This window comes from Indicator indicator, chromosome Z (genome assembly GCF_027791375.1).
Source record: "Indicator indicator isolate 239-I01 chromosome Z, UM_Iind_1.1, whole genome shotgun sequence".
NCBI classification, from domain to species: Eukaryota; Metazoa; Chordata; class Aves; order Piciformes; family Indicatoridae; genus Indicator; species Indicator indicator.
This window is the reverse complement of record NC_072053.1, coordinates 20,439,278-20,463,729: the sequence shown is the minus strand read 5'-3', so window position 1 is coordinate 20,463,729 and position 24,452 is coordinate 20,439,278. Positions and strand designations below refer to the sequence as shown.

The following is a 24,452-nucleotide window of genomic DNA, read 5'->3' as shown; positions in this document are numbered from 1 at the left end:
GTGTGGCCTAACCAGTGCAATTCACCTCACTACCTGATCATCCAAACCAGACTTCTTCAGCTTAGCTGCGAGGATGCTGTGGGAGACAGTGTCAATTGCTTTACTGAAATCAAGATAAACCACACCCACTGCTTTACCATCATCTATCTACTTGATTGTGTCCACATAAAAGGCTATCAGGTTGGTCAAACATGACTTCTCTTTGGTAAAACCATGTTGCTACTCCTAATGACCCTATTGTCCTTGATAAGCCTAAGTACAGCACTGAGGATAAATTGCTCCATTACCTTTCCAGGGATGGAGGTGAGGCTAACTGGTCTATAATTACCTGGGTCCTCTTTCTTACCCTTTTTGAAGATTGGAGTGACATTTGCCTTCCTCCAGTCCCCAGACACCTCTCCTGTCTGCCGCAACTTACCAAAGATGGTGGAGAGTGGTCTGGCAATGACCTCCACCACCACCTCAGCAGGTGCATACCATCAGAACACATGGATTTATGGATGTCCAGATTACTTAACTGTTCCTAACCCAGTCCTCATCAACTAAGGCAAACTCCTCCTTAGTCATGTCTTCCTCTGGGGCCTCAGGGGTCTGGGGCTCCTGAGGACAGTTTCCAGCAGTATAGATGGAAACAAAGGCAGCATTCAGTAACTTTCCCAGTTAGACCATACTAGGGAGTCGATACACAGCTGCCGTAGCACTCCAGCTGTGTCAGATTTCCCATCACTTCTCTGATGCCTGTGATACCACAGTCCTCTAGCTGCACCAAGGTGTCTGCGTCATGACGCACACCTTACTATACAAGCACTTGAGAGAGGTAGCCAGCTATGGTACTGAGAGGCATGGTCTGCCACCAGACTTGTCAGTTAGACCGGTTGGACTTGACAGTCTTCAAGGTCTCTGCCTGCCTCTCCATCAGCACAGCTGTGGATTCCAATTCCTGTCTCAGCAGTGTCTCGGAAGAGATCCAGGCAATCTTCTTTTCATTATTTGTGGTGCTGAACACTCTACTGGCCTCCTGCAGCAGCACAGATTCTGACACAGATTCTCCACAAGCACACACCTCTGCAGGCAAAGCCAAACTCTTCCTGCCCACAGCTAAGTAAAGACTCTGGTCATTCCGCACAGCCTGAGACATGAAGAATTGCCTCATTTCTTTGGAAAGCAACCTGAGTTGAGGCCTTTGACATTCTGAATAGCTGCTCCAGTGGGTACCGAGATGCCCTGTCATGCATCACCGCCTTTGCTGAGCACACATACAGCATCTCAGTGCAGTTCCTGTTCTCTTCTTGCACCTCCTGAAGTGCATCTTCACTAATTGCACCTCACTGATCAGAAGTCATCTAGAGACAAGAGCTCAGAACACTTTTTCATTAGGAAGAGTTGACAGAACTTGTTAGAAGTTGGTAGAGCTTGCTTCTTAGAAGTAAAAGCCTCCTGAAGCTATCCTTTCCCAACAACAACACGAGGCACCCTCATATTCTTCCAAAATTTACCAGAAGTTCTCCAATGATACCAGAAATTCCTGAGAGATCTGGAAGTCCTAGAATAAGACCCTAAACACTACTGTGCAAAACTGCTCTGGCTTGTTTGCTGCCTTTCTTAGCTGTGCTCAAGCTGCTCTTACAAGTTGGTGTGACTTGGATGGAAAAGTGTATAAATAAACAGAGATGTAAAAAACCCACCAAAACCCCAAAAAAGAAAACCACTCCAACAACATAAAAAAAGATGTTCTGAAGAAACAGGAAAAGGATGTACAGCCTGGCACCCTTGATACACATGTGCATCTAGAACTGCATCATCACCACACCAAAACATATATCTGCACATAATTTTTCACCTTCCTCTTTTTCTGCTTTTCTACATTGTTAATATTACACTAGCTTGCTTGTAAACTTCTGATTTTTTTTATATCTTCCACCAGGGTTTCTCTCAGAGCCTCAAAATACATCTCCACCATTTTTGTTCTTGTAAAGATGTGAGGTTTTCAAGGCCAGGCTGGATGTGGCTCTGAGCAACTTGATCTAGTGTGAGGTGTCCCTGCCCATGGCACGGGGGTTGGAATTAGATGATCCTTGAGGTCCCTTCCAACCCTAACAATTCTATGATTCTATGGTCACCACCACATCTCATCTCTGTGTTCCTGGCTCTATACAGCTCTTGGGGACAGTATCAATATCTCCAGTCTTAGACATCCTTGAAGGGCTTGTTGAAGTTTCAGTCTAACTTGCTACTATTGTAGTCACAGTCAAAATGCATACTTCTTTTTAAAAGTAGTATGATCAATCTGTCTGGAAATATGTAGCTAATATATGCATTAAATCATAGACAGACTCGTAGAACAGTCTGGGCTGAAAGGGACCACCAAAGGTCATCTAGTCCGACCTCCCTGCTTTCAGCAGGGACATCCTCGACTAGACCAGGGCCTCATCAAGCCTTACTTTTAATATCTCCAGGAGAGGGGCCTCAACCACAGTATCACAGTAAATTAGAGTTTGGAAGGCACCTCAAGAGATCATCGGGTCCAACTCCCCTGCCAAAGCAGGATCACCTAGGGTAGCCTTCACAGGAATGCATTCACACAGGTTTTGAATATGTCCAGAGAAGGAGACTCCACAACCTCCCTGGGCAGTCTGTTCCAGTGCTCTGTCACCCTCAATGTAAAGTTTCTCCTCATGTTGAGGTGAAATCTTCTTTGTTCAAGCTTGTACCTGTTACTATTATTATTATTATTACACATCACTGAAAAGAGCTTTGCACCCTCCACTTGACACCCAACCCTCAGATTTATACACATTGATGAGATCCCCTCTCAGTCATCTCTTCTCAAGACTAAATAACCCCAGGGATCTCAGTCTCTCTTCATAGGGGAGATGCTCAAGTCCCGTAATCGTGACTCTCCATTGGATTCTCTCCAGCCGGTCCCTGTTTCTCTTGAACTGGAGAGCCCAAAACTGGACACAGGATTCCAGGTGTGGTCTCACCAGGGCAGAGTAGAGATGGAGAAGAACTTCCCTAGACCTGCTGGACACACCTTTCTTGGTGCACCCCAGGATCCCATTGGCTCTCTTGGTCACAAGGGCACATTGTTGTTCCATGGAGAACTTGCTGTCTACTAGGACTCCAGGGTCTTTCTTTGTGGAGCTGCTTTCCAGCAGGGCAGCCTCTAACCTGTACTGCTGCATGTTGTTATTTTTCCCTAGATGCAGGACCCTGCACCTGTCCTTATTAAACAGCATGAGGTTTGCCTGTACCCAGCTCTCCAGCCTGTCCAGGTCACGTTGGATAGCTGCACAACCTGACGGGATGTCAGTCAAGCCCCCCAGTTCTGTATCAGAGAGAACTTGCTGAGGGTACTCTCAATGCCCTCATCCAGGTTGTTGATAAAGATATTGAACAAAACTGGACCCGGTACCAATCCCTGGGGAGCACCACTGGCCACAGGCCTCCAAGTTGACTCTGTGCCACTGATGACAACCCTCTGAACTCTGTTGTTGAGCCAGTTTTCAATCCACCTCACTGACCAACCATCTATGCCACATTTCTTGATCTTTTCTATGAGAATATTATGGGAGACAATATCAAAAGCTTTACTGAAGTCAAGGTATGATATCCACTGCTCTTCCCTCATCTACCCATTTGGTCATAATTTTATAGAAGGCTATCAGATTAGTCAGGCAGGATCTCCCCTTGATAAATCCACATTGGCTACTCCTGATAATCTTCTTGTCTTCTATGTGGTTAGAGATGACCTCCAGGATGAGCTGTTCCATCATCTTTCCAGGAACGGAGATGAGGCTGACCGGTCTGTAGTTGCCTGGCTCCTCCTTCTTGCCTTTTGAAGACTGGGATGACACTGGCTTTCTTCCAGTCATCAGGCACCTCTCCTATTCTCCATGACTTTTCAAAAATGATGGAGAGAGGTTCAGCAACAGTATCAGCAGCCCTCTCAGCACTTGGAGATGCACCCCATCAGGGCCCATGGATTTGTGTGGTATAAGAGATAACCAGGTCATTGATAAAGATATTAAAGAAGACTGGCCCCAAAACTGAGCTCTGGGGAGTGCCACTTGTGTCTGGTCACCAAAGAGATTTACCTCTGTTCACCACCACTCTTTGGGCAAGGCCATCTAGCCAGTGTTTTATCCAGTAAAATGTGCACCCATCCAAGACATGAGCAGCCAGTTTCTCCAAGAGAATGAAAACACAAAAGTATATACAAAATCAACATCAAACCCAACCTCCTAACAGCAGTTACATGATAGTCACCACTGATGCTGCAGGGCAGGCACAGAGGAAGTCCCAGACAGGACATTGATAAGGGGACAGAGTGCCTGCTCAGCAAGTTTGCTGATAATACCAAACTGGGAGGCTTGGCTGATACACCTGAAGGCTGTGTGGCCATTCAGCAAGACCTGGTCAGGCTGGAGAGATGGGCAGAGAGGAACCTAATGAAGTTCAATAAGGGTAAGTGCAGAGTCCTGCATCTGGGAAGGAATAATAAACTGCAGGTTAGGAGGTGATCTGCTAGAAAGCAGCCCTGTGGAGAAAGACCTGCGAGTCCTGGTGGACAAATTATCCATGGGTCAGCAATGTGCCCTTGTGGCCAAGAAGGCCAATGGGATCCTGTGATGCATTAAGAGGAGCATGTCCAGCAGATTGAGCAAGGTTCTCCTCCCCCCTCTACTCTGCCCTGGTGAGGCCACACCTGAAATATTGAGTACAGTTTTGGGCTCCCCAGTTCAAGAGGGACAGGGATCTACTTGAGAGAGTCCAACGGAGAGCTACCAGGATGATTGGCAGACTGGAGCACAAGCCCTGTGAGGAGAGGCCGACAGACCTGAGGCTTTATAGTCTGGAGAAGAGAAGACTGAGAGGGGATTTAATAAATGTTTATAAATATCTGAGGGATGGGTGTCCGGAGGGAGGGGACAGGCTCTTCTCAGTTGCACCCTGTGATAGGACAAGGGTAATGGATATAAACTGCAGAAACTTCTTCACTGCGAGGGTGACAGAGCACTGGAACAGGCTCCCCAGAAAGGTTGTGGAGTCTCATTCTCTGGAGACTTTCAAGACCTATGTGGATGTGTTCCTGTGCAGCCTGTGCTAGATTCTATCGTCCTGCTCTGGCAGGGGGGTTGGACTCGATGATCTTCAGACGTCCCTTCCAACCCTTAAAATCCTGTGATCCTGTGATCTCTAACCCAGTCCTGACTAACCAGTAGAGTGTACTCTTCCCTTCACTTCTGCTCCCTCCCTGGGCAACCTGTTCCAGTGTTCCACCTCCCTCATAGCAAAGAACTTGTTCCTAATATCTCATCTAAATCTGCTCTTCTCTAGTTTGAAGCCATTGCCCCTTGTTCTGTCACTGCAGGCCTTTGTTTACAGTCTCTCTCCTTCCTGCAGGCCCCCTTCAGGTACTGGAAGGCTGCTATTAGGTGTCCCCAGAGCATCCTCTTCTCCAGGCTGAACAACCCCAGCTCCCTCAGCCTATCCCTGTAGCAGAGGTGCTCCAAAAATGCAAGTAGCTTCTGAGTTATTCACAGATTTATCGAATCTTGATAAATTTCAGATGTATTTCCTACTCTTTATTAGCAAACCCTAAGTGAAAAACAAGTACTCTAATTTCTGTAAAAGATATGTTATTCGTATGTACTAACCTGCTCTGTGAAAATTGATTAAAGTCATCCTGAAGACCATACTTGTGTAGAAGTTCTCCTAGGAGGTAGCCAGTAGAAAATTCTTCTGAAAATGATCCTGGTCCTTAGTTTGGTTTTTTGTTGTTTGGTTTGTTGTTGTGGGGTTTTTGTTTTGTTTGTTTGTTTTTAAAGAAGGAAGATAATTAAAAAAAAATCATATATTAACCTTAATACAACTCATTGCTTTTTAAACAAAATTAAGTTAAAACTTTATTAAAAAATTCTGACTAATTTTACAACATTCATCTCACAGTAACTAGTTTTCAAGTCACAAATAAATCTGCTTTCTGTGTAGTTATTTGGCAATACAAGCTTTAGGTTGTAATTTAATTTTCACTTTCAGTTAAAAAGTAAATATTGTCGTAATTGTCATTAAGATCGTGGTAATATATATAAAGGAAAATTGCTACATTTTCCATTCAAAATGTGAATGAAAATAAAGTTAAATCCAACTTGCTTCTCTTCCATGTAGAAAGTTGCTCCTTTCATGCAGAAAAAATGCTTCCCCAAACCAGAACAACACTTGGCACTCAAAACAAGGCACTGCTTGGTTTTTTTCCTCTGGAGTCCTTATTAGTTGATGAATCCTGAGCCCTTCATATCTCCTGAGAGCATTTGCACTCTGAGGAAAGCTGACTTCACCTACAAAACTATGCGTTCGCGCATGAAGATTAAAAATGTACCTGAGCTGGTATCTGGACGCGAAGAAGCGGGAGGGTTCGTCGGTGGGTCATGCAGGAGTTGTCCTCTGTGGACCCCCTGTATCCCACAGTGACACGACGGCCTCACCCTGTGGCAGCCGTGAGGGAACGAACGGGAAGCCTGTCTCCCCCAGAGCCCCTTGCCGCCTCCCAGAGGGGTCCCCACTCACCCACGGTCCGGGAGAGCTTCACCTCCTTGTTCAGCCACTCGCATAAAATCTCCGACATGGCAAGCCGCCGCAGCCCTCACGACGGTCTGGCACCGCGTCCCGTTGCCACGACGACAAGACGCGGCGCATGCGCCTTGGAGGGGGCGGGGGCCTGCTGGCAAAGCGCCCGGTCCTGCGGCCGAGCCCCACTGGCGCGCGGCTCCGAGAGGGTCGCGCATGCGCTACGGGCAGGGCGGGGCAGCGGGTGTGGCCGGGGCGGGGAGACAAGGAGGAAGGTGAGCGCGCCGCGAGGAGGGGCGTGTGCCTGCCACCGTTGGCGGAGTGGTACTCGGTGCCCGATCTGAGCTTCCCCCTCTGGCGGGGCCGTTACGCGTTGAGCGGGCGAGCACGGGGGTGCCCGTGGGCTGAGGCAGGGGCGGCTGAGAGGAGCTTGTCGCTGTGGGAGGGCAGCGGGGTGCCTCTAGTTGCAGGTGGTCGATGGCTCCTGTAGTTCACCGTTCCTTTCGATGGCCCTTCTGCCACCTACCGTGAGGTCTGCCATTGTGTGCTGACGGTGCGGGGCGGCTGCCGTCTTAGGCGTGCTCCCTTGCTGGCCCCAGGCGCCTTCTCCTGACTGCGTGGCCGCGTGTCTGGCTGCTTGTTTAATAGGTGTTTAAATCACCACTTCACCATTCCGCCCCAACTTCACATGGCTTCTTGCGGAATTTGCTCTTGTGCTGGCGCAGGTGGTGTAGGGCATTAAAACCGTAGGCGGGAAAAGTCTGGCAGCAAAAAGGAAGAAAAAATAGTCCACACTATTTTCCCACATCAGTTCACATAGTGGCACAAATTACTGTGTTGACACCATATGAAAGGGGGAGGGAGAGTGAAAACTGGAGAAAAGCTGTGCCAGTTTAAATGTATGCCACACATTTACAAGGATGTTTCTCAACAGTAGTGTTTGTGTAAGAAGTTTCAGAAGCATTCCTGTGCCAATACAGCTGCTCGTGTGGCTTTGCAGTAAACCAGTTTGGGGATTCGAGCTTGTTTTGAAATAAGCCTCACTGTTTTTGCTCTGCTTTTCTTTGTGTTAGGTGATCACCCTGAAATAATAGTGTTTAGCTTTGGTGCCTGCTTGGAAGAGCGTGTTACAAAGACGTAGAAAGAGAAAATTACTACATCTGGAAAATAACTCTACACCATGGGAGTTTAAATTAGCCTTTTTCATTAAAAGATCTCTAATTAATTTAATTAATTTTTCAAGTGTTTTTCAGTGCAGTACAGAATTATAAAGGATTACTCAATGTAGAGAAGACTGAAACAGAGATCTTAGTGGTTAATGACAGGCTGACAACAAATTAACCACGGTTTTCCAAAGTGACAATGGTCAGCAGTTGATGTAAATAACATGGCATATTATAGATTCTGTTTCTCCATAAGTCTTCACGTTAAATCTTCTTTTACAGAGGGTGATCTTTAAATCAAGTTAAATTGCCACTTTTTAGGAGCAAATATATAATTGGCCAATAATTTATATCTTGAGAAGGTCATTACAGAAGTACTGGTGTATGAATGAAATCAAGCAACAGATTTCAAGAGGGGAAGTACTTTCAGGGCAGATGTTTAAATTAATCTTTATATCCTTTTAAAGAGTTTAAGTTTTTTATGTATGTGTGTTAAGTTATAAAAATACTCTTTAGTGAATGACAAAATGTTTTACCTTTTTTTTTCTGTAATTATAATGTTTGCAATGGGAATATCTACCATCAGAGTGTGTTACTGGTATGTAAGTGCAAAGAACATATCTTTTTTAGCTTCATCATGTAATTTTTATCTCAGCTTCAGAAATCAAAGTATACATATTTATGTGAAGCTTAATGTTGCAGTAAGTAGTCATGAACAACAGTTTATGTTGATTTGAAAATGCAACCAGAATGGACTATATTAAGTTTCCCTATCACCACTGACTTTGAAACACTGGTGCTTCCTATGTCTTTAGAATTTTTTTATGGAATAAAGTTCAAGTTCATTATCGTATTCAGTGGATTTCTAAACAGTTAATTTTTTTTAAAGATAGCATTGGTTGTTCTCTCTGCTGAGATATAATACTCATAAACTAGAATTGTGAGAAAGAAGTGGAAATTCTTTCATACTTAAATTCAGTAGTTTGCTGTTTCATCTGTCTTAGCTCTTTATTAATATACCTTTCTTACAGAATTCTGAGTAGTGATGCAATAATGTAGTAATCAATTTTTTCATTCTTTCCCTAAATTTAAGAACTTGGATTTCTGTGTTCTGCACTGTGAAAGCTGAGTACAAAAGTGTTTAAAAGAAAATACTTGGCAAACCAGATAACTGTTTCCATAACTCTACCCTTTCTGAAAACACCAATATTTTTAGATAATAAGGTTATTTATTTGGAGTTCTGTTAATTTCTTACTTCTTCATAGGAATTCCAGTGGGAATGTTCTGGAAATTCCAAATTAGTTTTCTACAGGTGACTGTACTTAGGATAATGTAACTTTCAGGCACTAGTTACAGGCTGTGGAATGCATTTGAATTTTCCACATAAATTCTCTGATTGTTTTCAACCATGCATCGTCCTGTGGACTTGCTTTGAAAGAGCAAAGAATTGTCCATAGGTTGTATTTCTAATGGTCAAAGCAATAGAAGACATCAAACAGCAATTTAGGGATCTAGTGCTAGGGATTATCTGTTACATCTCTTCCTTTTTGCCCTCAGGAAAGAAACTGCATGTATGTAGAGCACAAAAAGAGCTTATGACTTAACCAAGCCTTCAGCTTTTGAGGATATTAGTTTCGAATAACATGGACATAATACTTGTATGCATAAACAATAAAAGGGCAAAATCCAACTTAAACATTTATCCAAAAATACAATCAAAATGCTTTGTTTGAAAGAGGGAGTTAATTAGGAATGATTTAATATAACTGAGAGTAAGAAAAGTCAAATGGAGAAACCTGTATTCTTAAACTGCATTTAGATTAAATCCATGCAGACAGTAATAGTATTAAAATGACAGAGAGTAATTAAACAATGTGTGAGTTTAGGATTTTCCTTTTTTGCACCAGAATTTGCTGCTGCATGACTGAGACTGTTTATAAAAGATACTTAACTAGGATTTTTGTAGTTGTAATTCTTACAGTTTCTTTGCCTTTTCCCATTTCTAGGAAGTTACAAAGAGGGTAAATTGCTCCCACTTCTTAAAGTGCTTCTTTTCCACTTTCCCCTTACTAATTTCATTTTTCATTCCCTCTGGCATGATCAAATGATTACCTCTGCTTTGAAACTTAGTTTCAACTATATTAATCCTGCACAGATACACTCTTCCTGTCTCCTGAGGACAGGAGAAGAATGAACCATAAAACTCTGCTGTGATCTTAAGGTTTGTGCTCACTGCACATTTCTACAGCTGTTCGCTATCTGCATCTCTCAGTTCCATTGCCTCTACTGACATGTAGGACATCACAACTCTGGGATTCTATCCCGTGTCCTACCTTGTTTTTCTCTGTTGCCAGAAGACAGTAGCTTTATTGATTCTCACTTCCTGTTTGTCCAGTCTCTTGCCTCTAACACTGTTTAATAACAAATTCTTGGGAAGAAATTGGAGAAAAGCATATACTAAGACCTGTTAGTATGTACTGAGAAGCCCAATAGAATATTTTCCCAGCCACCACTGATTATAGTTAAAGACTTTTCTGCATTCATGTAAGCCAGTATGATTATCTTTTCCTTCCATGAACACGTGCAGACAGTTTCAAATCTGTGTGTATAACATTGACAGTGATCTGTGGTAAGGAGTCCTATAGGTTCACCTGGCTCTGTATGATGAACAAATTAGACTGCTCTTTATTATGTGAAGTAGTACATTGTTTTATGTACTTTGGAGCTACATTTATCTGCTCATTGCTTTCAATCCTCTAGTAGTTCTGTTGTTTTTAAACAGATAAAGACATTGCAGAATGAAATGAGTTTCAAGTGCTATCTTTCTTCCAATAGCTGTATAGTACTTGTTTTTTGTATGTACATTTGCTGGTTTTCTTCACTTTTGCCTTCCCTGTTTTGGGGTAGGAGGGTTGTGTCTCTGGAAATAGGTGGTTCTTACAGCAAATCCTGCTCTTTTTATCTTCTACAGGAAGAACGCTAGAGCGTGAGTGTGCTGTACAAGTATTGTAAAAAAACCCAACAAAACCTCCTCTTTAAGTAGTTGTAGAATGAACAATTAGCAATGCTAAGGTGGCTACATACAATATGCATCCAACAACTGCTTAAGTTGCCTTAAGTAGCCTTTTTTACTGTGGGTAAACACTGATGAGAATGATGCAGTCTAGAAAACTACAGGTACCTTATGCACAGAAAAATACTGTAGCTGGATGCATTGTTTTCTGTACTGCAGAATGGGTTGTTAGTACATAGGTTCAACTTGAAAAAATCCCAGTAAATTACTGGGAAAGATGAGGGCAAGAGAACTCCAGAGAAATTCTGACACTAAAGAAAAAAACTGAGGAGAATGCTTCCAGTATAAGGAATGAGTGTAGTGTTACTGCTGCGAGATGTTTTGGTTATTGTCCGTGCTATCAACCAAGTAAGGAAGAAGATAATTTAACCTGTTCCACACAACTGTAACTCATTTGTTGTACAAAGACAGTATGGTTGCATTTAGTTCCGTTGCAGCACTTTCACATTTAAACCGAAGTCTGAAGAATTTTTCTGCTTCAAATGAGAATTCAATATCTTCAGTATGATGTGCTTCTCAGGAATCACTATCTACTTGTCATAAGTTGAGTTTTAATCTGCTGCTACTCATACCATCCTGCCTCATGCCAGCTTCAAAATGAAATGCTGGCTAAAGCAAAATACTATGGGTCTTGAAGTTCAGATTGTAACATGAGAAGGCTTCCTGTTGCGGTTGCTGCTTTTGAGTTCTGGATGTTGTCTTTTTGGGGAAATGGCAGCAATACATGTGGGAGTTGGGTAGGTTGCTGATTTTCTTTTGTGCTGTTTTTTTCTGCACTTTTCCTGCAAATAGCCTAAGATAAGGTGATCATGCATTGTATTATTACCTAAGGTAATTGTGCATTTATGTTACCTCACATACTAAACTCTTACCTCACTTTCTTTATCTCAACCTGGAGTTCTTTTTGTGTGTTACTTTTCCCTCACTTCTGTGTTAGGGTAAAACAGACAGGTTAACCCATTCTCAGGGTTTACCCTGTAACACCACTACAGTGGATAGTGGCACATAATATTGAATAATATTTTAAATATTGATTGTGCTGGGTTTCATTTGTAAGAATACTTAGAGACTTACTAAAGCAGTTTTTGGGTTTTGTTTTTTTTGTTTTGGTGTTTTTTAATGGAGAGAATTCCTAACTCATTGAAAGTACTTGAAGAGATTCTATGGATTTCAGGTAGACTGTTTCTCAACCATTTGATGGGCAAATGAGCACTTTATACAGAAAGCATCAAAACAGTAAGAGCTGAGTGTATGTGATGGAAAGAAAGAACCAAACTGCTTGACAAAATCAAAATTCACACAAGCAAAATAAAAGGAAGTAGAAAGCTCATGAGAGCTCATTTCTGAATGATAAGTACATACGTGTCTTAAGGACACAGTAAATTACAGGAAAGTTAGGGACAGGCATGTAGGTACAGCTTTAAGCAAGTGTATAAAACGAAAGATTTAGGAATCAAGGACTTTATTTTAAACAAATCATTGTGATGTCATCAAGTTGATTCATTTTCTAGCATCTTGTTCTTCTCAATAGTGTATATTCTTTTTTATTACTGATTTCATCAATATCTGCATGGTAAATATTTTCCATCATAAAGGTGTAGATTCTGGCATACAGTCTGTGATGCATAGCAGGACGCTAGGAGCAGCTGGGAAAGGCAGTAGGCAAGGGGTAAGAAAAGTTGAAAATTAGAGACTGGAATTGGATAAAGATTCATAAAGGAGACTGACCAATATAGACAACTGTCCAAAAAGATAGTTCCATTAAGGTTGGAAAAAAAGGGGATCAAGGTGACACAGATTGCCATAGTTCTGTGGCTTGAACAGAGACTTGAAATTTTGTCTCACTGTTTCTCTGCCTTAGGAAATTGTATGTAAAACATACTGTCAAAAATGTTTTCAATAAGTCCAATAATTACATCCACACACACATCTGTTTCATAGTACAGTTGGAATACGTTACAGGGAACATTTTTCTCATACTCATTCTTTTATGCACAGAATGGTTGTGTACTTTGTGTGGATGAATGAAAGCTCTCTCTGGCTGATCAAAACAAAAAGAGGCTGCTAAGTAGTAAATATTAAGTTCAGATGGTTCATTTTTGTTATGCACAGTTGAATTCTGTCTGTGGCATAATGCTTCTGTGAGATACAGGAGTTGTTAAACCCAGACTTCTCCAGACAGTTACAAAATGTGAATTACCATTTAATGGATGCATTATTTTATATACAGTGGTCTGATACATTTTGAGTACTATTAGGAATAATCAAAAGGCCTCATCAGTTCTTGTTTTGTATTTATCATTGAATAAATGATCATTAGCTGTGCACGATTTATCTTGCCTTCTTTCAGTGTAGCTTTTGTCTAGCATTGTTGAAAGATGTATTTAATGCAACTGGAATTCTTTTGGCTGTTAAATGCAACTGCTTTTTCATTTTGAAATAGGACAGCTATTGAGCACTAACACTTCAGTTCGATTTTATTCTTAAGGTATAAAATTAAGAATAATGTGTCTGTTCTGGAATGTGAAGGAGTGGAAGGAAGCATAATTATGTAAATAGTTAAAAACATGAAAGTGATGTTGATGTAGCTAGGCAAAGGAGCTAACATGTCCAGTTGCTCCTTTTAACAATAAATTCATTATAAATTATGGCATGCTGATAGTAATACACAGAATCTAATTTATAAAAAGAAGATATGTGTAGACTCTCATTTCTACAATAATGATTCATCTTTGAAGTTGCATGTTTCTCTCATGCCAGCATAAATTTGTTCTCAGACTGATTCCAGTAGATGTTTTCTTATTGGGTGTAAGAGTTGCCAATAGTGATAGGGACAGTGTTGTACTTAATGGCTACTGAAACACAATTTTTGTTTAAGAGTATCTTTATCTTATTCATAAACAGGTTTTCTTCTTGACTACATGCAATCTGACTGGAAGACTTAAATGAGAATAAAGAGTCTGTCTTAAGTGAAATTCTGTTAAAAAGTTAGTATAGAATAACTGAATATGGGCAATAGTGAAAGATACAAAAAAGCCATCCAACTATTCATGCTTTAAATTGTGGTGCAAATAAGCATTTTAAAGAAATGACAGAAATTATAAGTGTTAGGAACTTGCATGGTAGAGCAATGACTGTCTTGTAACTGATCACTCCATAACAAAGTAGAATGGTCAATGTTCAAACCAATAGCATGACTCTGAAATAGTGTGCTACTCTGCTTCTGATTTTTCTCCAGCTGTCTTACCACTTACTCCCATTTCCAGCTCTCTTTGCTCCCTTGATACTTAGTCTCTTCTGCAATCAGAATTTTTCTTACCCATATATTTCCATTTATTTCCTTCTTCATATTCCTCAGGTGTTCACATTTGGTCATATTTTCTTTCTTGTCTACTGCCCTAATCCTTCTGTCCGAAAAAGGCTCGTAAGTGCATTTTGTTTCCAAAGTGGTTTATACACATTCTGAATTAGGTGCTATGTAAAATTTTTACTGTAAGAACTCCTTTTTGTCCTCATTCTTCAGAGTGACTGTCCAACCTGTTAGAATTGATTTTGTGGTTAAATGGCAAGAGTTTTTCCTTTTTGGCCACTTGAGTCATGTGGAGAGTGGTAGGCGAAAAAATCTTTCAGCTGTTTTTCTATAAGTACTGTGTCAGCTATTTGGCATATAGCTGTTTCACACATGCCTATCTAGACAGCCTAGTGTTTTTGCAAATGACAGTTTTGAAATTCCTTTCCAAAGGGATGGTAGATGTCCAGTACTATTTCAGAAAAGTGTTGTATGATTTAGACTTACAATTAAAACCAAGCAAAATTATGGTTGTACAAAACCGTACTGGTGAATGCAGGCATGCACAAAAACAGCTGGTAAATGTGGCAGCTTAAAAAAAAGGCAACAACAAAAAAAAAAACCCCGCAATACTAGACAGAATATCTGTTTTCCAAATATCTTGGGAAACCATTTATCCTATATTCTCAAATTTGCATAATTGTGCCTGTGGTCATACGTATATTGTGCCATATTCTGAACCTATGATATATGTTCCAATATGCCTTACATAATTTCTGTTTGGAATCTGGCATATCATTTTCTGCCCTTTGGTTTCAAAAGTTTGTTTCTCCCACTAGGATCAATCAGTTGGCAGGGTTTAGCTTTTCATGCAAAGTGAATGCTCCCAAAGAAATTATACCAATGACAAATTCCTTTTTAGCAGCACAGAGGCAGCATTTGTCAGACTGAATCATTAACTGATTAATATCCAGAATGCACCATTTTTTTCCTGCCTTTTCTGAAAACCTCACTGAGTTTGAACTAGCATCAGCCTAGGTGCATATGCAGGTAAACCTTTCTTCATCATCGTTGAAGAGGTGATACGCTGTATCCCTGATTTTCTTTCTTCTCACTGGTGATTCCTGACAGTAAAGCTCATTTTGCATTTTCCCTTGTTTTACATCTCAGAATGCTGTTGCTTCTCTTTTGCAATACCAAATACAAATGCTCTGGCTGCACTATTCAAAACAGATACTTTAACTGTGGTTCTACAATTGGATACTTACTGATATTAAATACTTTCTTACGTAAGTATTAGTAAGGCAGTGATAGTGTATCTTCTTTGAAATTATGTTAATTAGAGAATTTAAAGAATTAGTATAATCTTTAATAGAATCCTTGCTGCTCATAGCAATTTAGTAAATTTTTATTTCCATTTTAAAATCAAAAATTGTCATATTTCCTGTGACAAGGATTGTTCTGCATTGTACATTCTACATTTAAATGAAGTCAGTTTACAAAGCTTGTACTTGGCAGAGACACATCATCTGTGTATCCTGCACAGGTCACAAGAATCTTGGCGTAGTCCTTATCCTCCATTTAGAGAAGGGTGCCTTTCTAACATTTTTGGAAGGAACAACCCCATGTATCAGTGTAGGCTGGGGACTGACCTGCTAGAGAGCAATGAAGGAGGAAAGGACCTGGGGGTCTTAGTGGAAGGAAGGCTGAGCATGAGCCAGCAATGTGCTCTTGAGGCCAACGCCATTCTGGCGTGGATTAGAAGGGCTGTGGTTAGTAGGTTGAAAGAGGTTCTCCTCTGTCTCTACTCTGGCTTGGTGAGGCTGCATCTGGAGTATTGTGTCCAGTTCTGGGCCCCTCAGTTCAAGGACAGAGAACTGCTTGAAAGAGTCCAGCACAGAGCCATAAAAATGATTAAAGGAGTGGAACATCTTCCTTATGGGGAGAGACTGAGGGAGCTGGGGTCCTCTAGCTTGGAGGACACTAAGGGTGACCTCATTAATGTTTATATATATGTAATGGGTGAGTGCCAAGGGGATGGAGTCAGGCTCTTCTCAGTGATGCCCAATGACAGGACAAAGGGCAATGGGTAGAAGTTGAGGCATAGGAAGTTCCCTGGAAACATGATGAAAATTTTTTTCATTTTGAGGGTGGCAGAACACTGGAACAGTCTGCCCAGGGGGGTTGTGGAGTTTTCCTCTCTGGAGATATTCAAAACCCACCTGGGTGCATTCCTGTGTGATCTGGTATAGGTGATCCTGCTCTGCAAGGGCGCTTGATCCTGCTCTGCAAGGGGGTGTGATCTTTTGAGGTCCCTTCCAGCCCCTAATATTCTGTGACACCATGATAATTTTTTTGTATCATATTTGGAATAAGAAGAAGCTGAAGCCTATAAAACTGTATGTTTTGAATTTTTATTTTTACAGATTAATACATGGTATTACTTGAATGGGACAGGTAAAGCACAGGAAAACAGTTTTAATTTTGAAATAAGTATTTTTATCTGACAGACTTTACTGCTTATACAGCATCAAATTGATCTAATTATAGACCATGCAAATATAATCTAATAATTCACTGCTTAGTATAATACGTGCAATTTAAGATTTGTATAATTCTGTTTGTGGAATTATGCAACTGATTCTTGTGATTAGCTGCCTTGGGAACCTTTAATCAACAACCCCTTTCAAAGAACATTTTTAACAGTTTCAGTTCCATGGTGAGAGAGGAACCAGATATGGAAAGCCCAGGACTAGCTAGACAATGCAGCAGTTAAATTCATATGAGTTTTGGTTCAATTATTTCAAGTTTTGGTCATCTTAACATTTGTGTCTTTGCTTTGGCATGTTACTGTAGGAAACTCTTTTCTAGTGGGAATGGATCTTGGTGGTTGCAACCATCCCAAAGCAACTCAGGGAGACAATTAAAGGACATTCTGGAAAGTTCAACTCTATCCCATCTTCCTCATGACACCCAGCTTTAAGATTCATAAGAAAAGTTATGTATAGGTTGTGTGTGGATGTGCAAGCATGTGTGTATATGCTTTTAAATACTTTCTGAAACATCTGGAGATTTTGAAAGCTCAGTGTTTCAAGTCACTAATAAACAAACAAAAAGTTTATTTATTTCCCCCCTCTTACATGGACAGGGGGAGAGGGAGAAAAACATAACAAACACCAGTAATAAGATAGAAGCAATTTTAATAACAATAATGAGCAAAAAGCAATAGAACATGAGGAAGTGAAAGCAGAGAGATGTTAGTCTCTCCTTCCCATCAGCAGGATGATATTTGGTCTTGGGAAGCAGGGCTCTCTAAGCTTGGTGGTTACTTGGGAGGATAGATGCCATGGACAAATCCCCCCCACTTCCTTCTTTCACTTCATTCTTGTATCTGAGCTGATGTCATATGGCATGGAATACCCCTTTGGCCAGTCTGGGTCAGATGGCTCAGCCATGTCCCCTCCCAAGATCTTGCCCAGCCCTTGGCATACTCTCAGAGCAGGGAAATGTCGAAAAGACACAGCCTGGATATTCATTCAACATTAGCCAAAACACTGGTGTGTTATCAACTACTGCTGCAAAACACAGCACTGGAAAGATGCTGTGAGGAGAATTAACTCCAGCTCAGCCAAACCATACACATCCAAATGTCTCTTCAGTCATAGTTAATAAAATACATGTCATAGAAAAATAAAAGAATTATGTAAACCTGCTGAGAGTTCACTTGTTTGCTCCGTATATAACAGCCTGGGTTAACTGAGAAGGCAGCTTAGGTGTAATGGTTATAGTATCTTTAAGGCATATCATGTAGAAACATATGCTGGCCTGGAATGCTGATCCATCTTTTTTCGGAAATTAATTGTATCACAAAACATTGCTGCTTACCAGTTACCCTAATAAAAAAGTTAATTACCCTCTTTAACACAATGTTAGGCTGAACCCATCTTAATGGTCTCATGTTGTCACATAATTGCTTCTGCACTGGTTTCATGTCGTTGGAAGACCTGTCTCATTTTCTAAGGTCATATTCAGAGGTGAAGTATAAAAAAGGGAGAATTGAGGCTAAATGATGCCACTTTTTCTTTTATATGCACTGTCCTCATATGTATCCAGAACTCTTAAGAGAACTGTGGATGCTACACCATAGTATTCATGTGGAGGAACTTCTTCCTAAGATCCAGTCTAAACCTACTCTCCCTCCGCCTGAAACCATTCTCCCTTGTCCTGTTACTAGACACCCTTATGAGAAGTCCCTCTCCAGCCTTCCTGTAGGTTTCCCTCAGGTATTGGAAGGCAGCTATAAGGTCCCTTCAGTCCTCTTTCCTTGAGGCTGAACAGCCCCAGATTCCCCAGCCTATCCTCCAGCCCTCAGATCATCTTCTTGGCCCTCTTCCAGACTTCCTCCAACAGTTCTGTGTCCTTTTGATGGCGCCATCAGAACTGGACGCAGTATTCAAGTTGGGGTCTCACAAGAGCAGAGCAAAGCAGAAGAATCACATCTCTTGACCTGCTGGCCACATTTGATTGATAAAGATGCTAAGCACAACCGGCCTCAGTACTGAGCCCGGAGGAACAGGGCTTTATTTTCTAGTTGTCCTGCTTGTCGTGGTCCTGCATGTCCTGTGATGGCACTTGGGGTAATCTACTCTACCAGCTTCCCTGGCACAAAGTCAAACTGATAGGCCTCTAGTTTCCCTAATGCGCCTTCTGGTCCTTACTGTACAGGTGCATCACATCGACTAACTTCCAGTCTGCTGGGACCTGCCTGGTCAGCAATGAATGCTGAAAAATTATGGAAAGTGACTGGAGAAGAGCATCTCCACCAGCTCTCCATAACTCTTCAGTGGATTCCATCCAGTCTCATAGACTTGTATACATCTGTGTGGTGCATCAGGTCACTGACCATCTCTTCCTAGGTTTCAGGGTGTTCACTCTGCTTCTGGTGTCTGTCTTCTTGCTCAGGGACCTGGACTCCCAGAATACAACTGGTCCTATTACTAAAGATTTGTGCAGAGGAGGCATTAAGCATCTCAGCCTTTTCCTTGTCCTTAGTCACTGTGTTTCTCTCTGCATCTGATAGGGAATGGAGGCTCTCCCTGGCCCTTCTTTTGCTGCTAATGTGTTTATAGAAAGATTTCTTGTTCTCTTTTACAGCAGAAGCCAGATTAATTTCTAGCTGGGCTTTGGACTTTGTAATTTTCTCCCTGCATAGCTTCACAACGTCTTTGTAGTCATCATGTGTGACCTGCCTCTCCTTCCAAAGGTCGTAAACACACCTTTCTTCCCTGAGTTGCAGCCAAAGCTCCCTGTTCAGTCAGGCAGGTCTTTTTTTGCCACCAGTTCATCTTAAAGCACATCGGGATGGCCTGTTCCTGCACTTCTAAGGCTTTCTTCCTGAACAATGTCCAGCCTTCTTGGACTCCTTTAAGGGTCTTTCAGGACTGCCTTCTAAGGTACTCTGTCAAGCACTCTCCTAAACTAGTCAAAGTCTGCCCTTCAGAAGTCCAGGGTGGCAATTCTGCTGCCCCTCCTCCTTACTTCATTAAGTATACAGTATGTCATTTCATGATCACTGCCCCAGGTGGCCTCCAGCCATCACATCACCCAGTAGTTCTCTCTTCACATAAAGTGGATCAGCAGGGTGCCTTCCCTGGTAGATTTCGCTTGCCGGCTGCATAAGGAAGTTATCTTCTACACATAACAAAGTTACCTTTTGTGTGAAAGGGCAAACTTCTGAAAAAGAATAAAAAAGCACTGTACTACTGTGAAAAGTTCCATTTCAGATCCTAGCTGAATCTTAGTAATAATTTCTCCAGCCTCCGCTTTATAGTATGTTACTTAGAATCATAGAATTATTTTGATTGAAAAAGACCTTTTAAGATCATCACGTCCAACCATCGACCTAACACCACAATGGCCACTAAACCACATCCTGAAGTGCTGTGTCCACATGTTTCTTGAACATGTCCAGGGACAGTGACTCCACCACCTCCTTGATAACCTATTCCACTCTTTCTGTAAAGAAATTTTTCCTAATACCCAATCTAAACCTCCCTTGGCACAGTTCAGGCCCTTTTCTCTCATCCTATCACCTAGAGAGTCTTCTGGACTGGACCAATCCCCACCTCACTATTACCTCCTTTCACATAGTTGCAGACAACAGTGAGGCCTCCCCTCAGCTTCCTCTTCTCCAGACTAAACAATTCCAGTTCCCTCAGCTGTTCCTCATAAGTCTTGTTCTCTGAACCTTTTTCAGCTTTGTTGCCATCCTCCAGACATGCTGCAGCAACTCAGTATCTTTCTAGTAGTGAGAGGCTCAGCACTGAGCACCATATTCAAGGTGTGGCCTCACCCGTGATAAGTACTGGGGCATGATCACTTCCTTGCTCCTGCTGGCCACACTATTGCAGATACAGGCCAGGATGGTCATGGCCTTCTTGGCCACATGAGCACATTGCTGGCTTATGTTCAGACAGTGGTCAGTCAACACCCCCAGGTCCTTTTCTGCCAGACAATTTTCCAGCCACTCTGCCCCAAGCCTGTAGTATTGCATGGGGTTGGTGTGCCCCAACTGCAGGATCCCACTCTTGGCTTTATAAAACCTCACACAGCTGACTTCAGCCAATTGATCCAACCTGTCCAGATCTCTTTGCAAAGCATTCCTACCCTCCAGCGGATCAACAGTCCCACCTGCTTCAGTGTCATCTGTACTCAATTCCCTCATCCAGGTAATTGATAAAGATATTAATGAAACTGGCTCATATACTGAGCCCTGGGAATTCTAATTGTGACCAGCAGCTGGATTTAGCCTCAGTTGCTACCACTCTTTGAGCCCAGTTATTCAGCCAGTTTTTAACTCAGCAAATTGTCCACACATCCAAGCCATGAGCAGCCAGTTTCTCCAGGAGGATGCTGTGGGAGACAGTGTCAAAGCCTTTATTAAAGTCCAGATGAACAACATTCACAGCCTTTCCTTTATCCACTAAGCACGTCACCTCGTTGTATAAGGAGATCAGGTTCATGAAGCAGGAGCCCACACGGACGGGGCCTGATCATCGGGTTGCCCTGCACATGCTGCATAATGGTACTCAAGATTGACCTGCTCCATGACCTTCCCCAGCACCGAGGTCAGACTGCCAGGTATGTAGTTCCCTCTGTCCTCTTTCCAGCCATTTTTGTAAAGGGGTATCACATCCGCCAATACCCAGTCAGCTGAAACCCCCCCCAGTTAGCCAGGATAACTGGTAAATGATGGAAAGTGGTTTGGTGAGCACTTACACCAGCTCCCTCAGTGCTCTTGGATGTATGCCATTCAGCCCCATAGACCTGTGTATGTCTTAGTGGTGCAGCAGGTCATGAACCAGGTGGATTGTAAGGCTTCATTCTGCTCCCCATCCTTGTGTCCAAGCACAGCAGGCTGGGTATGTAGCAAACAACTGGTTTTGCTACTAAAGACTGAGACAAAGAAGGTTTTGAGTACCTCAGCTTTGTCCTCATCCTTCACCACTATGTTCACCCCTGTATGGAACAAAGGACAGAGATTCTTCTTAATCTTCCTTTTGTTGCAGGTATATTTGTAGAAGCATTTCATGTTCTCTTTAACAGGTGAAGCCAAATTAATTTCCAGTTGGACTTTGGCCCTTCTATTTTCCTGATCCATATTCAAATTATGTGACTGTAATTGTTATTGATGGCTGTTTGGGCAAGTTTGTGAGTAGTCAGGAAGCGTATCTTTAATTGTGTTAGCTTTTGTTTTCTCCTACACAAGACCTGCTCGTCCTTCACACTTATTTCTGCCGCCTCTTTTCTCTCTATGTTGTCATATTTCCTCACAGAAGAGAGTTCAGTTCTTTACTCAGCTCAGATTCCATTTATTTTCATATGTAGTTCATATTTTAGAAACATGAGAAAGCTTAACATTTTTCTACACTTTAAACCAGTCTATAAAACTCATTTCACAGTGGTATCACCACAAAAGGAAGACTGGAATGTATTTAAAGAAAGAACAAACATGAATAGGTCTGCCCTTGCATTAGGAAGTATAAAAAAATCTAGTCACAATGCAAGTCACAAAGTTGATCAGGGTGCTGGAGCACCTCCTCTGTGAAGAAATCCTGAGAAAATTGAGGTTATTCAGCCTGCAGAAGAGAAGGCTCCAAGGGGACCTCATAGCAGCCTTCCAGTACGTATGGGGAGCCTACAGGAAAGATGGGGAGGGGTAGAACAAGGTGTAATGGTTTTGAACTGAAAGAAGATAGGTTTTGATTAGATGAGTGTGGGGAGGCACTAGAATAGGTTGCCCTGAGAAGTTTGTGGATTCCCCCCCTTGCTAGAAGTGTTCAGGGACAGGTTTGATGGGGCTTAGAGCAACCTGGTCTTTTGAAAAGTTTCCCTGCCCATGGCTAGAGAGTTAGAACTGGATAATCATCGAAGTCCCTTCCAACCCACACTGTTCTATGATTCAAAATCGTGTCAGCAGCCATTTAACAATCTGATGATTTACAGCAGCCAGAAGAAAACAACATATTTATATAGAAAAAAAACATGTAAGATTTACCTTTCTTTTGAAAGAAGTTAAGTTTAAAGCTCTATTATGTCAGCATTTTTATCATAGGTGATTTTTTTGAAGTAATGCCATTACTGAGCAAGATAAAATTTAAAGCTTAAAATGGCTTGTATATCACAATAAATAACAGTTGGCCAGAGTCTTTACTAACAAATAATTTTAAGATAAATTTGCTAGCAAATGGCTTACTGAACCTGAATTTATGACAGTGTTCTCATAAACTACTGATGTATGATAAGCACTTTAATTATGTAGTATGAACAGTATGCATGCTGTATTAGTAGGCTGGAAGTATTTCAACACTTTCAAGCTTGCAAGTATGTAAAGCAGTAAGATAAAATCATTAATAGTCAGTTTCTGGATAGAGATTACACAAGCATTATTGAGACAATTCTCATTAAAGCAATTTGTGGGGGGCTATTTTTTTTGTGTGTTGTTTTTCGGAGGCTTGGGGAGGTTTTTTGGTTGGTTCATTTGGTTTGGTTTTTTGGATAAGATACCACTTTCCCCAAAAATGCAGAAGCAATGACTGGTAAACTTCTCTGTGCAAAACATTAGAAGAGGTTTGGTTAGAAGAGTAGCCCAAAACTTCTTCTGGAATCTGAACTATGAAGATATAGAACAAACAAATTTATAGAATAATAAAATACATAATACAAGGCCTTTTAATTCAGAGTCTTCAGAGTCCAAATAAAGTGTTTTGCAAGACAAAGAGAATTAACAAAATGGGGTCTATTTCCTTAGCTGGAAAAGCTGATATATATTCTTGGTGAATCCTTAAAATGTTGGCAGTCTGAAAATCCAAGTAAGAGTTTGATGATGAGTAATTTTCAATGGAAGGGTGATTGTTTAACTCAGCTATATTCTTCATGCCCCGGTAAGACATCGGTTGATACTGTTCTAGCTCCTGTCCAGAACAAGTGTATAGTAATTTATTGCTGAGATACAGTGCCATCTACTTAAAGGATGTAGAATTATCCTTAATGTTTTGGCTAAAGCACTCTACCACTGATTATTTTATTTGAAGATTTCTTTTCAGTCAGGTTGTAATCTTGAAAAAAAATAACCATATGTGAACAGCTTTATTTCTGTTCTTACACAATTTAGTAATTTTTATTTACAATTTCAAATTAGGTATATTATAAAATTCTGTGGATTTGTTTGTTGTTTAATCTGCTTCATGATGGATCCATTTTATGCTTATTTTTAAAAGAAAATATCAGACCCTAGGACAGAAAACACTAGTTCACTCAGAAAATGCCGGCTGCTAAATCATTAGGAACCAGTCTGACTTGACATTATGATCAATATACTGGATCTCATTTGTGGCAGGTGTGGTCCTTTAATGGCTTATATAGGCAGATTATATGTTTAAATGGAGTAGAAAATTATACACTGTCATTTATAGTTATTGCCAGTAATTACTGTTTATTCTCTCACCATGACTCAGAAACCCATTTATGATACAATTTAAACATAGAGATGATGATGCCTGATAACATTTATGAGGCAAAGATTAAAAATGCATTTTCTGGTGTGAGAGGGTTTTCTTCTTAGTTTAGCTTTCCATTTGTTTTATTTGAGGCAGCTCATAAGGTAATATAACATCAGACTAACTCTCAGTGTGCTACCCACAGCTGGATACTGAGCTATGTCCCTAGGAAAGCGTGGTGTAGTCTACATTTAACTGAGAGACAATCTCTGGAAATTGCCACAGTTTGAGCTAACAGATGTAGACTGTATTTATTGCTATCTAAACTACACTCTGCTGGTGTTGCCCAACAACCTTT

General features: G+C 41.3%; 1 protein-coding gene across 1 annotated transcript in view; it reads right to left on the bottom strand.

Annotated features, from left to right (window-relative positions):
• SPEF2 (sperm flagellar 2) overlaps positions 1-6,628 on the bottom strand; it is a 98,073-nt gene extending 91,445 nt beyond the window's left edge. The window contains 2 exon segments of the mRNA XM_054397530.1: positions 5,661-5,763; positions 6,571-6,628. Coding sequence (XP_054253505.1) covers positions 5,661-5,763; positions 6,571-6,628 — 161 coding nt within the window.
• Positions 6,629-24,452: the final 17,824 nt, after the last annotated feature.